The 15,549-nt window shown below is 37.5% G+C and overlaps 1 protein-coding gene across 4 annotated transcripts in view; it reads left to right on the top strand.

Moving 5' to 3' along the window:
- LOC111872575 (syntaxin-binding protein 5) overlaps nucleotides 1–13,425 on the top strand; it is a gene marked incomplete at its 5' end in the record, with an annotated part of 121,891 nt that extends 108,466 nt beyond the window's left edge. For all 4 annotated transcript variants that reach the window (XM_023866626.2, XM_023866627.2, XM_023866624.2 and 1 more), the window contains 1 exon segment: nucleotides 10,293–13,425. In XM_023866626.2, the coding sequence (XP_023722394.2) occupies nucleotides 10,293–10,555 (263 nt within the window).
- Between the last annotated feature and the right edge of the window lie 2,124 nt (nucleotides 13,426–15,549).

The raw sequence follows: 15,549 nt of genomic DNA, 5'->3' as shown, positions 1-15,549 counted from the left end.
TTTAATTATTAATATTTCAATCAGGATAAGCTATGACCAGATTAGCGAGAGTTTACTGTACATACTGTCACATGTTGGGTGTATAACGCAACAAATAAATTTATGCCATATTGAATGTAGCAAATTTATTCCACATTCGCTCCTTCACTTATACAATTCACGATTACTACCATCTGCAGTATCACAAATACTTCTCCTGCTCTTGGCGACTGCTAGACTTCTGCTGCACTCGGCGACTTCACGATCCGCACTGTGTTACTCCTATTCACACACTCTGCTCACATACTGCTCAGCCAGCGTTTTATACCGTTCCCTGTTGCCTGTGTCAACAGCGGTATCCCCTGTTATGTCACAGTGGAAAGTGCTGTTACGTCACCGCGGGGGAGGGGGGCGGAGTGTTGATTGGCCTGTTACCATAGCAGCGACAGTACTCCAATGTTGTTACATCACCGCTGGCGGGGGAGGGCGGTCCTGCATACCACAATACGTCACAATACAGTTGAGGCACTGATAACTGAGCCTAGTCCTTTTGAGCTTAAATTACTGTTAAAAATTTGCAGATATATAGATCACCAAGTCCTGAACAGATTCTGGCATAATTGTTCCAAGCAGGAGGTAAAACATTATGTTCTGAGTTCCATAAATTTATTCATTCTCTTTGAAATATGGGAGAATTGCCACTACAGTGGAAGGAATGTATTATTGTACTTATTTATGATAAGGGTGATAAAGCTGACTGTAGTATTATTGAGGAATATCTTTCTTACCACCTACATCCAACATTTGATTTAATATTCTTTTTTCAAGGTTTACTTCATATGTAAGCAATGTTTTTATTGTGACATGACAGATGAGAAACCAATTAGATACCAATATTCTGCATTTGTCACATACTGGAGAAATAGTGAGAGTCAAATGGGACAGAACAGTGACTATTTATAGATGGCAAAGATGCCTATAATTCGATTAGGAGTGGAGTGTAGTACAAAGTTCTTACTGAATACATTATAACTGTGACAGTAGTTTGGCCAAATAAAATATGTTCACTCAAAACATGTAGGTAAACATTTGTTTGAGGTATTATCTGTTCTAAATGGTCTCAATCAAGGATATACTTGTATCTCATCACCGTTGTTCTTTACCTTGGTTTACACCATAATAAGTTCCAAGAAGACCACAAGAGACTGGTACAGAATGGTATACTTCAGCTTCTAGTTCATGTCGGTAATATTAATTTATTATGTATTGGATATTGTTAATTTATTTGGTATTGTCATAGATACAAAAAAAAAGGCTTATTTGGCATTAGGAGATTGGTCTAGAAGTAAACCTGGAGCGAGCTAAGTATATGTTCATGTTGTTATATTTTAGCGTCCTGTTGCACTGATTTTCATCCATTATATGTATACAGTGGCCGTCTTGTAGTGCACTCAATTTCACCTGTCACTTCACAACATGTTTAGGCAACATCAGGTGTCCCAATTACGTCAATCTATTGCATTGCTTGCCCTCATATGTTTTCACAACACCATTTAAAAAGTATTTAAAAAGTCCGTATTTGTCAACTATGATAAATTTACACTTGCTAAAACTTGTTAAGATAATTCATCTTATTTGTCTTAATTAAAACTTGCATGTGGTTCGTTCACTACGGGGTCGTTTTTCTTATTTTCTGTGTAAACCGCATCTTATGATGTGTGTTCCCTTCTTAGCTGCGAGTGTTGTAATCAACAGGTGACAGGTGAAATTGAGTGCACTACAAGACGGCCACTGTATACATATAATATGTTCATGTATTTTTACCAGACTACAGGACACAATCATATTTCAAAAACTGCTGATAAATTCATCAAATATATGGAATAGTATGAATGCTGTGAGTGATGGGAACAAATGAAAATTGCATTCAGAAAGTCACTGAGAGTAGATTACATTTGGGGAAGGCTTGCTACCATTTAGTTCAGAATCTTTTGTCTTCCCATGTGCTGTCTAAGAACTTGAAGATTAAAATATGTAAAATTATAATTGTTATCTCTTGTTTTGTATGATATGTGATTTGTCTTTCACATTAAGAGAAGAACATAGACTGAGGGTGTCTGAGAGCAGTTTGCCTAGGAAAATGTTTGAATTTTAGAGGGAGGAAGTAATAAGGGACTGGAGAAATTGCATGAGGAGGGTGTCTGAGAGCAGTTTGTCTAGGAAAATGTTTGAATTTTAGAGGGAGGAAGTAATAAGGGACTGGAGAAATTGCACGAGGAGCTTCATAATTTGTACTTTTCACGAAATATTATTACAGTGATCAGTTCAAGGAAAATGAGATAGGCTGGTCACATAACATACATGGAAGTATGAGAAATGCATGCAAAATTATGATCATAAAACCTGAAGGGGACAGATCACTTGGAAGACCAAGGCATAGATGGTAGGATAAAATTAAAATGGCTCCTAACAAAATAGGATGGGAGGGTGTTGACGGGATATCTGGTTCAGGATGGGTTCATGTGATGGACTTTTATGAATGTGGTGTTGAAATTTGCAGTTCTACTGAAGCGAAACCACACTCTGCTACCACTAGTGAAGCGTAAGTACCCTACAGAGGATCCTTCAGGTTGCATATAGGTTCTCGTGATCACAGGACCGGGCGAGCAGGGGAGGACAAAGAAATCAGCAAGGCGGAAATACCCAAACAGAAATAACCAAATCAAATATTAACAAAGAATAAATATAATATATTAATAAAGAAAGAATACAAACATAATGTAAATACCTGTATCAGAATGATTGCAGAGTTCGCTGTTCTAAGATAGAATACTATGTAGAGAAATTAATTTAGACGGTCGAGGATGACCTCGACCGGTGGTCCGAAACGAGAACAACCTACCCCATCGACGGTTGGAAGCCCAAGAGCCTAGAGCTGCACACGTTAGGCCGCTAAGTCGGCTCGGAAGGGGAAGGAGAGAAGGGGACAGTAGAGAAAGTAGAGGGGAGAAGTGCGCACACAGACCACGGACAGGAGCCGACGTCACACTACAAAAGGCAGGGAATATCTTGGGTAGCTGAGCAACTATTATCCACACAATGAGGATGGTGCTCCATGGAGTTATTCATTACTGCATTCAGTCTCTTTGATTCTTAGTTTCATATTTGTGGTTGCCACTATCTAATAAACTCCATCGACCTAAGTCCTCCATGAGAAGCCACCAGTCGCCCAGCTACACAAGAATTTCCCAACATTACCATGTTCATAAGAGTCATCCACTGGTCCCTGTCCTGAGCCAGATCAATCAAGTCCATACCACCTCATCCTGTTCCTCTAAGATAAATTTTAAAATTGTGCTCCCATGTATGTCTAGGACTTCCTAGTTGTCTCCTTCCTTCTGGCTTTCCCACCAAAATCCTATATGCATTCCCTTCTCCTCATGCATACTACATTCCCTGTCCATCTCATCCACCTTGACTTGATCATTCTAATTATATTTGGCGAAGAGTACAAGTTATGAAGCTCATCATAAGCAGTTTTCTTCAACATTCTATTATTTCATCCCTTTTCAGACATATGAGTAATATTCTCATATTCCTTAGCCTCCTCTTCTCAGATGTTATCAGTCTGTGTTCTTCCCTTAATATCAGAGACAAGGTTTGACACCCATGCAGAAATACAGGCAAAATTATAGTTTTTAACCAAATTTTTTTTGTTACTGTCATTCACAGATATTTGAACTCTGCAACGTTTTCAAAGGACCTATTAGCTATCATTATGTTATGATTCTGCCCTGTGTTCTGGTGATGAACATAAACATATACTTTGTTCTCTTATAGTTATTAGAGATGTAAAACTTGGAACAGGTAAATTATTGCATATGCATAAATTTTATATGCAGTTGTTGTTTGGTGTATGTTACAAGCTACAAAAGTTAAAGTCTTTGCAGCCTTGCCCAATATTCACATATTCTTTCCCTGTTTTAGTGTGAACTATGCATAGAACATACCACTAAGTTGTCTTATTATTAGTTTATAGTTTTCTTCATCTTCTGTAAGTTTTTCAGTTGTAAACATATAAGGGGAAATTAAGGTAATATAAAGTTTTCCCTGTGCTTAATCAGTTAAGCACCATACCCTTAAGATGTATGCAGGAGTGGAGATATAGATCCATATATTCTTAACCTTGTCACTAGATCAAGTCATGATTCCTGAGTTGTGCAACCCATAGCCCATCACTATACTGACTGAAATAAGCATCATAAGTGAGATCTGATTTCCTGATGGTTGTGAACCTTAAGATTCTGTGATGAGATGCCATGTAGTTTGCTTGGTAGGTACCAATGTTTCAAAGAAGCCTGTTGTCTCAATCATAATATAAAACAGAAGAGCAGATTGATACTCAACTACACAGTGTCACATCCAAGAAGATCATAATCTAAGCATCATAAGTTCATCCCAGAACTTCTTATGAATATTGTTAGCTTGTCTCCTCTATAAGGAAAGGAGGAAAGTGTCCTTGTTCCCTCGTATCAGTCCCAATCCCTGTAATAGCTTTTGACCATACTGTCACATATTTTAGGGTTGTGTGACTGTTATATGGGTTTTGGATCGGATGGTTGGATTTACCGACCGCTTATACACTCAACTTGTAACTACAAGTAATATAGCGCTATCGCTGATTTCCACACTTTATGGTTCACTGTTACACACACACACACACACATAAGTGATCTCAGTCTTCACTAGTTGTATCCTAACAATGGATTTATGATGGTTTCACTGTCACTGCAGCACACATGAATTCTTCCTTTCCCAGCCTAATTCCATTCTTGCTATCTGTACTCAGTCATTTTTGACTGCCAACTCTCCCAATTCTAATTCTAGTCGAGTCAGAGTTACTTTACTACTGGCAATTACTGCCAGTCAGTTCATCTTGGCAACAAGCCCCTTGAGTTTCACGACCAGTAATTTTATTTTCCAACTGAACACTTGTGGTTATAGTCCTTATGAAACATCTTCTCTAACAAGTGGATGTGTCTATCGTTTACAATTGCTGCTGGTCTTTGCCTGCACAGTCATTGTCAGGTTGGAGTCCTCTGAGAGTCATGACCACATTTTATTGTCTCAGATTCGAGACTCCCCCACCCTGAAGGGCCAGGTACTGGTTTACCATTTCTTCACCTCCTTCAACTAGCAGGGCTGTGGTGGAGTGTATTTGACCCCACCTCTACACAGGATTCTAATTCTAGCAAGTTAAAGTCAGAGTTACTTTATGACTGGCAGTTTACCGCCAATCAGTTCATCTTGACATCAAGCCCCTTGAAACCCATGACCACAGATTATTTCAACTAAATTCTTGTGGTAATAATCCTTATGTAACATTCTCTTTGACAAGATGGGTTTGTCTCTTATGAATATGCCTGGTCTTTCATCAAGTGTACATTTCGCACATCAGCATGTTATTGAAAATTCTTCCTTTTGTGTTACACACAAATCCTCTGTCAGTACAAGGTCAAACTCAAAGTCACGTTGTGACTGACGGTCGGTCAGTCAGTCAGTCAGTCCGTCTTGGTCGGTCAGTCAGTCCGTCTTGGCATTGAGCCCAATCCGGAGCTTATGTCCAGATATTTATTACTGTTTGACAGTGTGGGGCACCCTCTCTGATGAGAGGGCAACAAAAGCCAAAGTCACATTGCGACTGACGGCCAGTCAGTCAGTAAGTCTTGGTGTCTAGCCCCCTCCTAGGGCCCATGACCAGATATTTATTACTGTTTGATAGTTACAGTCTTGTTCTTTTGTGGGTGCCATCTCTGATGAGAGGACAGGTCTGTCTTTTGTATATGCTGCTGGCCTTTGCCAGCACAGTCTTTCTCAGGTCCGAGTCCCTTGGGACTCATGACCCTATTTTACTGTCTCAGATTTTAGACTTCCCCTTTTCATTGCCTCCTACCACTCGCTGGGTCATGGTGGAGGTATTCGACCNTTGACAGTTTAGGTCTTGTTATTGTGGGGTGCCCTCTCTAATACTTGTGTGGGGGAGAGGACAAGTCAAAGTCACATTGCGACTGACGGTCAGCCAGTCAGTCCGTCTTGGTGTTGAGCCCAATCTGGGGCTCATTTCCGGATATTTATTACTGTTTGACAGTTTAGGTCTTGTTATTGTGGGGTGCCCTCTCTAATACTTGTGTGGGGGAGAGGACAAGTCAAAGTCACGTTGCGACTGATGGTCAGCCAGTCAGTCCGTCTTGGTGTTGAGCCCAATCTGGGGCTCATTTCTGGATATTTATTACTGTTTGACAGTTTAGGTCTTGTTATTGTGGGGTGCCCTCTCTAATGACAGGACAGGTCTGTATTTTGTTAGGGTCATTGTCTGCAGTATAAGTCATTTGTCATAATGTAAAGGATATTTACATTTTACATATTAAACATGATAATGAAAGTATTAAATATATACAGGACCTCTGTCAGTCCAGGCTCAGTACAGCAGACTATGCCCTATTTCTAGTAGCTTCTGCTCCAAATATAGCATCGGGGCGGACCCAAAGAAAACACTGTTCATTCTCATATGCTAACCAGTTCCATGGGCATGTGTTTGTGTTGCCCAGAAATGGGTTGTTTACCAAGAATCTGCTGCCCTAGCAGCGGCGTTGTCACGTGTTTACCGAACCGTTGCCTAGCAATGGACGTCTCCTCTGGCTTCACGATTTCGGCCTTCAGGCATCATGTCACAATACTGATAGATCTTCATTAAACTTGGTATAAAATAATGATGCTAGAGGCAACCCCACCTTTGTAATTTTTAATTTACCACACTTAATAATATCAGTACAGGAACAATGTGAATTTCTGGGGTTTGAGTATGCTACTGTTGCTTGATGTAGGGCTCTGAAATTTTGTGATAATAGATAATAAAAACATTACAAATTTTAATGAGATAATTTTTTGTATAATTTTGGCTTCATGAAATCTATATTTATCTTTTGATTTGTTGGTGACTGATAATCATTGGAGCAGGACATGTGAAATTTTGCATGGAGATAAGTTTGCCATCATAACTATAGAATGCATATGAAACATCTGTGTATGTGTTAACGACTGACTCACAACCAAATCGGCAGCATTCAAGTATACTTAATGTCTGATCATTCAGGGCAGAAACTCTTAGAGAGAACATCAGTATTTCTGCCAAGGAGAGTCTAGGTTATTATGAACTGAAGAAGTATAAGCCGTGGTTCGATGAAGGATGCTCAAAATTATTAGACCAGGGGAAACAGGCCAAATTGCAGTGGTTACAGAATCCATGCAAAATAAATGAAGATAATCTGAACAATATAAGAAATTAAACCAGCAGGAATTTTAGGATTAAAAAGAGGGAATATCTGAAAGACAGAATTGATGAACTTGCAACAGACAGTAAGAACAAGAACATTAGAGACCTGTATAGAGGAATAAATGACTTTAAGAAGGGTTACCAACCTTGAATTAGCTTAGTGAAGGATGAGAATGGTGATTTACTTGCAGATTCCCACGTCATTTTGAATAGGTGAAGAAATACTTCTCTCAGTTATTAAATGTACATAGGGGCAGTGATGTTAGGCAGCTAGAAATACATACAGCTGAGCCATTCGTACCTGATCCTAGCCCTTTTGAAGTTGAAATTGCTATTGCAAAATTGAAAAGGTATAAATCACCAGGTAATGATCAAATTCCAGCAGAACTTATTCAAGCAGAAGGGGAAATGTTACGTTCTAAGATCCATAAGCTAATTAATTCTATTTGGGATAAGGAAAAACTGCCTGATCAGTGGAAGGAGTCTATTATTTTATCAGTTCCCAAGAAGTGTGATAACACTGAGTGTAGTAAATATCGTTGGATATCATTATCAACTTCATACAAAGTTTTATACAATATTCTTCTCTCAAGGTTAAGTCCATACATAGATGAAATTATTGGGGATCATCAGTGTGGGTTTCAACTTAACACATCAACCACTGATCATATATTTTGCGTTCGTCAGATACTAGAGGAAAAAAGGGCGTACAGTGAGACAGTACATCAGCTATTCATAGACTTCAAGAAAGCTTATGATTCAGTTAGGTGGGCAGTTTTATACAATATTCTGATAGAGTTTGGGATACCCATGAAACTAGTCAGGCTGATTAAAATGTATTTAAATGAAACATGTGGTAAAGTCCATATAGGTTCATATTTGTCTGATAATTTTCTTATCAAGAATGATCTAAAACAAGGGGATGCTTTATCGCCACTGCTTTTCAACTTCACTTTAGAATATGCCATTAGGTAGGTCCAAGAGAACCAGATGGGACTGAAATTAAGACACATCATTTACATTTATTTTTCACTTCATGGATCCAATCATCTCCCCATAGGGCTGGATATAAAACATGTCACATATTACAAATTCATGATGACTACACATCATTCGTCCTTGGTCCAATAAAATGTATAATCAAGCCTCACACAGATAGCTCAAGTTGTCAGGACAACACACATAGGTTGTGGAAAAACCACTGTCAAATTCACACCTTGCCACTCCACACACACTGGAAAGCCGTATCATTAAAACAGTTACATTATAAAGTATTAAAATTCATAACAAAAACAGACATCATACATACTACTACACTTACAACAGGCAAGTCTCAACAGTATGTAATTCATGCACACAGACCATTTATTAACTCTTAACTTTTGAGCCCCTTGCATGCTCAACAAATTCATCAATAGAGTAAAATGCGTTACTTTGCAAATAATTTCGTAAATCAAACCTAAATTGCTTTTTATCATTTTTTAAAGCTGTGGTGTTTGACGGCAGAGTGTTAAATAGCTTGACGTCTGAATATAGGATGATAAATGTGTTGAAGGTATGTGAAGGTGGTCATTCCTTCTGGTACCAATCACATATACAGAGTTATTGGTCTGAAACTTATCCAAATTATTAACAGCAAATATCATCAATGGGAGCAAATACACACATGGGATTGGTAGTATGTCAAGCTTTTACTAGTGGTCAATGCTAATAATGTGAATCTACTGAGTGATAACTTACAGTACATGCCATAAAGAAAAACACAGAAACTTTAATTGATGCTAGCAAGGAGGTTGGTCTAGAAGTAAATATATGAAAAACTAAATGTTGCTGTCTCATCACCAGAATGCATGGCAACATCATGACATGAAGATAGCTAACATGTTTTGAAAATGTGGCAAAGTTTAGGTTTTTGGGAATGACAGTAACAAATCAGAGTTGATTCAGGAGGAAATTAAGAGGTGCAGTGCTTGCTACCATTCAGTCTGCTGTCTAAAAATATAAAAATTAGAATATAGAAAACTATAATTTTGTCTGTGGTTCTGTATGAGCATGAAACTTTGTCTCTGACATTGAGGGAGGAACATGTACTGAGGGTGTAAGATGAGGTTTTCATGGCACTGGCTATGAAGAAAGCAGTCTTTTTGGATGTGAATATTGTGTTAACTGACGTTTCGGAGGAACGTATCGCCTCCATCTTCAGGGTGGGAGAAAAAAGAAGGAAATCCACAAGCGAGAAACCAGCGTGAGCAGGTGCTTACAGACTATAGTACTGAGAAAAGTATTTGGACCGAAGAGAGATGAAGTGATAAGATATTGGAGAAAACTGCATAATGAGGAGCTTCATAACTTGTACTCTTCTCCAAGTATAATTAGAATGATCAAGTCAAGGAGGATGAGCATGAATGGGGCAAAGAGGACTGCATATAGGATATTTGTGGGAATGCCAGAAGGAAAGAGACCACTAGGAAGACCCAAGGTGTAGGTGGGTGGACAATATTAAAATGTATCTTGGAGAGATAGGATGGACTGGATTGATCTGGTCAGGATATGGACCAGTGGAGAGTTCTGACGAGCATGATGCTGAACCTTTGGGGTACATAAAATGCTGGGAAGTTCTTGAGTAGCTGCACAATTTGTGGCTTCTCAAGAAGGGCTCAGCTCCATGAAGTTAGTTAGTCAGTTAGTTAGTTAGTTAGTTAGTTAGTTAGTTATGCGTTAACAATTAGGAACATCATAGCAGTGTAGATCCTTAGGTTATATTGGACTGAGTCCATACGAATGGAAATTATGCACAGAAATGCATCAGCGCATTGTGCAATTATTAATCTGTATATCTTACTAGCCTCCTCATATACACTAAAGCACAGGAAGGGACATAGGGGGTATAAATTCTTAGAGCTTATTTTTAAAAAAAGAATCATACTTCTCCAGTTCTGTTGCACTGTCAACTTGAATTTGAATATTTTGCTTATTTTAGTTGGTGAAGCAAGTGGCAGAGCATCCCGTAGCGTGGCCAAGCTTATTCCAGGTCCTTCTGCAAATATTGAAGCCATGGGTCAGCGTGTGACATCAGTGACAGGTGACATTGCCAGGACACATCAGTTGGTAGTGGAGAGAGGGGAGAAACTGGGTCAACTAGAGGAACGCACACAACGGATGATGTCTGAGGCGGAAAACTTCTCCCACTCGGCGCACTCCCTTATGCTCAAATATAGAGACAAGAAGTGGTACCAACTGTGAACATCCCAGAATTTCAATGGTAATGGATATTAACTAGTGGCCAGTCTTAATTCCAGAACAATTTAAAAGTATGTGGTGTGTTATACTTCAGTCGTCAGTTTTCCATCTTATTGAGAAAAGGGAACAAAGGACCATGCCACAATAATAAGTGATAGTGCTATACAGGAACACAATTCGATTTGTACATGTGCCATAACTGCAACACTCAGAATGTAAGAACTTGTGCAAAATTGCAATTATGTAACAGATAAGGGTTTCACGCTCCCGTTAGCTTTATAGTATTGATTCATATAGCAATTTTTACACATCTTTGTAGTGGGTACTTAACTACATGATCTGTGTTAATTGACACTGAGATAAAGCTACGTGGAGGAGACTTGCGTGCTGTTTGGACAATGTTATATGATCTCCATTAGTAGTGATACACACAGTATGGATTCACCAGATTATAACACCCCATAACAAGTCATAATAATCAGCCCCTTACATTGTGTCTGCAGGCAGGTCAATGTCATGTTTGTCATCTCTCTGTTTCTGGGGCCAGTGACCATATGGCTTGTGCCCAAATTGTACATATTAGATCTTATCTATAAAAGGAAAAATCACTAATTATGAAGTACACGTTTTGTCAATAATTTTCTGTACATTAATGGAGAAAGTATGTAAAACTGGATTATTATAATGTATGTAAGAAATATTTTAAAAAATTTTGGACAGAATGCAATACCTACTTTGTGTTTGCACATGATGGAAATTACCTTGCTCTGTTAAACAGAATTTATATAGTACCATGCATAATGAACTTTTTTTAAAATTTATGTCAAAAGGGTATCACAGAGCAAAGACCATTGGGAAGTAATGATTTTATTCAATTTAAATCTTTTGATACCTTATATTACTGTACTTAATGTTTTCAGTTAGATCATAAATAAGATACACTAACTGATGAAAGTTACTTGAGAAAATAACCATTTTGATTACAGCTGCATTTCAGTATCAGTGCAGATTAGTAACTGTTAAATTCACTGAAACTAACAGTGCTGCCATTCTCTACTCTTTCAGAAAATAATAAATATGATGGTTTAAAACATTTTATTTTGGTACAAGTTGTGCCAGGGCATGTCAGGTTTGCTTAAGGTACTATGCAATAATCAGTATTGACCAGAATAACAGCCGCTTTAATTATTCAGTCAGGTGACCATTTGCGTAGTGGCTGTTAAGTCTTAGCATTCATATTTCACTTCTGTGGTATAGTTTCTATCCTATTTCAGCAATGAACATTTCCAAATTACATGTCACACAGAATTACTGGGTTTTGGAGATTTGCCAATTGTCTGATATTCTAAAAATTACAGAACACAACGTTTCAGAAACTGGATCTCTTTCAATCCTCAGGTTGGGGGGGGGGGACAGCTCCAGGTTCTGAAACGTTGTGTTCTCTAGTTTTTAGAATAGTGGAAATGGACAGAGTTAAAAACTCATTAATTTTGAGTGTTATACCCCATTGCCAGAAGCCTTTAGAATCTACTTACATATCACAGAAGGCAAACAATTTGGACTCAGTCTGTGAACTTAATGGCACATTACTATTAACCTAACAGATATTTTGGTCTGTATAGTACAGTTGCTGTAACAAGAGTTATCAGGTTTTTGCGCATTTAAAAATAAAATGGATTCTGCATGAGGTATGAAAGACATGTTCTGCATGTAACTAGACCATGATATGGCACTGTAAAGCTGCCAATGTGTTGTAAATAATATAGGTTTGTATTTTAGGGTTGTACTTAATAAAAGCAAGAAAATATGTGATAATCACTCTGCCCACTCTTAATTGTTATATTGAGACCTGATCTTTGTTAATAACAGATGCAACTTTGTTTATTAGAAATACCTGGTTGTTAAACATTGTTGGAATATAATCCTTGCATTAATTGTAAACATTTCATATAAGGGAGCCTATCGTTACAGAAACTTTGGGGGCACTGTAAACTTGGGTGTGATGTATATACTTATCATCTTTGTCTGGCGTTATGTTACTGTACGTGCACAACAAATTCTTGATGACTGTTAATTTAGGCTAATGCTATGTCCTGCATTGAAGTACAGAATTTTACACACTGCACATTTCATGATGTATATATTTTTAAATTCATGTGAAGTTATGTATACATATAAATTATGCAACTTCTATGATACATGTTTCAAAGTAATGGAAGACAATAAGAAAAAGTTATAAATTTTTGTAAATGATTTCAGGCATCAGTGTAATGATATGTAGATATTAATCTTGGGTGCAGAGGAATGAGAATAAACATGTAAGTGATTGTGGAAATGCTATAAAATGCCGCTTAATGAAATGTACATAGTAGCCCACAGTATGACCATTTGTTCTCAGATTTAAACAGTGTGTTACACACATGATAATGGTTTATGTGGGAATAATCATAGCTTCCTTTCAAACCGAGATATGTGACAGATCTGATATCTACAGCTGATTCATTATGTTAGAAAAAAATTAGAAATACAGTTTATTCAATGAAATTAACTCAGAAATGTGTCATTTAAATTAGCTGTGTTGGCAGTCCAAAGTTGAGCAAATGTTAAGATGCTAATCTTGATTAATCAGATTATGTATCCAGAACTTGTAGATTTTTCATTGTGTTTATCATATTCTCATGACACAACCTGGTTGACAAATAACAGAACATAAAGATATGTCAGGATGTTAAATTTATAGTAAAGTGAAGTTGGAAATTGTACAGTACTGTATCTCTTTCTAGAACAGACGAAAGATAAAAGAAAATTGAGGAGTTTTGAGAGAAATAACATAATCAGAACCTGTAATAAATTCCCAACCTTTCAGTTAAAAATTTGTTTAATTACTCCTTGTCAGTAAGAGTAGCCCTTAACTGCAGGAATACTTTTGTATATATGTGCAGACACCAAGCTAGTACAAAGCCATTGAAACTTGTCCCAGAGACTTTAACTACAGTTCTGCTGTTCACACACACCCAGATTTAGAACAGGTTAGAACTGTGGTGATGTCCAATAGTGATGTTATTTGTTCATCTTCTAAAAGGTGCATGGTTATATTTTCCCTTTCCTCATAACCAACATTAACCCATATGGAATAGCATTTTGGTGTATTCATTAATTAGATTCTATTAATATACACCATGGCACAACAAATAGCACATCTTTTCTTATGTGATTGCATAACAGCTTGTTGAAAAAGAAAATGGTGGATGAAGTTCTTGGCCAAGATGAAAAATAAAGTCTGCAGAATTCTTGATTGTTTTCTGCCACTAACCACAAGATTTTGAACATGGCTATTAAATCTGTGCCCTTAACATTTGACTCCTTGTTGCACATGTTGGTGGCTGATGGTTGTTTTGATCTGTTGCAGACTGAACCACAGTTTTCTCTAGTACAGTTCAAGTCTACGTATAAAACCTTGTGCATATGAAGAGTTCTCTCTTCTGGGATGTAACGGTGGGTAGTCCATTGAAAGTCAGCCAACATTTCAGAGAAACATGTCAAAACATCTTCAAGTTCAAAAAACCAGCATGAAGCAGGTAGCAAGGCGTTATATTCCAGAATATAGAACAACTTCATAACCACTGCTGTGAGAACCTCAAACCTTACATGTGTGTATGGCCTGTTTATGCCATTTTACAAACATATGTATGAATAGTGCACTGGGGATGATTTTAACATTTCTATTCATATTTCTTGTGTCACAGGCATATCCTCAACATTATTTTTGATATTTTGTATAATATAACATGACCTATACATGTATTAAAGCACAAGGATGATCAGTAATCCCAATCCATTGAGTAAACAAATTACTAGGAGACAGATTGATGTCACGACCACTCAGTGGGTGTGTAATATGTAGGAACTAAGAAACCTCCTCCACCATATGTTTCTGTAGTTGGTGCAATTTTTCTGTCACATCTGTGACTTGAGACATTGTGTTGTGAGATTTACTGTGATAACTGACTTAGCAGAAGTTATAATTTTGGCGTTGTTATATTCTTATTTCCTTAATCTGATGGTATAGAGCCGTTTCTGACATCAGGTTTGGATTTGGGCATCATTTCAAAATATTTTCTTTTCTCTCAGTATGTACCCTCTCCAGGTTTGATAATATCTCCCTTTAATCTTCTTCCATGTTATCTCATGTGCCATACTTTCTTATAATATCTGTCATTTTCCAGCTTACATTTGTTCCTTTCATATTTCTGTGGAGGCTCTTTCATGTTATTATGTGTATCATTCTTGTTTTGATGTCTTCTCCCACTTCCTGTACATGTCAAACCATCAATCTGTGCATTCTGTTCTGCTGCTGTCAATGGTTTAGCACTTAAAAGTTCCTAATTCTGCCCATTATAGTCATATTCTCTTATGCCTGTTGCAGTTGGTTTATATGTTTGTGAGTTTTCTTGACTCACAATAGTATGTTAAAATATAGCAACATAATTTGACCAGTGAAGTTACATCATTAGTTCTGTAGTAATTTAATTCTTTGACCCTGAAACTTCTATTTAATCTAGTCTAGGATGTATAAGATTGTAAAAATATACAGTGTACAGTTAACAGGTACATTTGGCAGGAGAAAATATAAATTAAATAATCAAGATTACAATGAATTCTTCCCTTATATCATAGGTATATGAAGTTGAAGGCTACCTGCGATGTTCATACAGTTTCATCAATGGAAAGGTATGGCAGTGGTTACAGAATTGACCACTAGGTGGCATCGCAGTCTTGCTGTTTGCTGAAAAAATGTCCATTTTAATATCATACATATTCAGTGATTTAATACATGTAAGAGTGGATAAATGAGAGCACATGGTAGCGTAGTTAGTTGAGGCATTATACTGCAAGCCAGAATATCGTAGATTCGATTCTCGATGAGGTCACTGGAGAAAATATTTGACCTATCCTTCCAGCTGTGCTGTGGCCCTTGACATCTCATTACCCTATGG

The sequence above is a fragment of the Cryptotermes secundus genome, unplaced genomic scaffold, assembly GCF_002891405.2.
Source record: "Cryptotermes secundus unplaced genomic scaffold, Csec_1.0 scaffold1093, whole genome shotgun sequence".
NCBI lineage: Eukaryota > Metazoa > Arthropoda > Insecta > Blattodea > Kalotermitidae > Cryptotermes > Cryptotermes secundus.
Note: the sequence above shows the minus strand (reverse complement) of the source record. Positions and strands in the feature narration are given on the sequence as shown.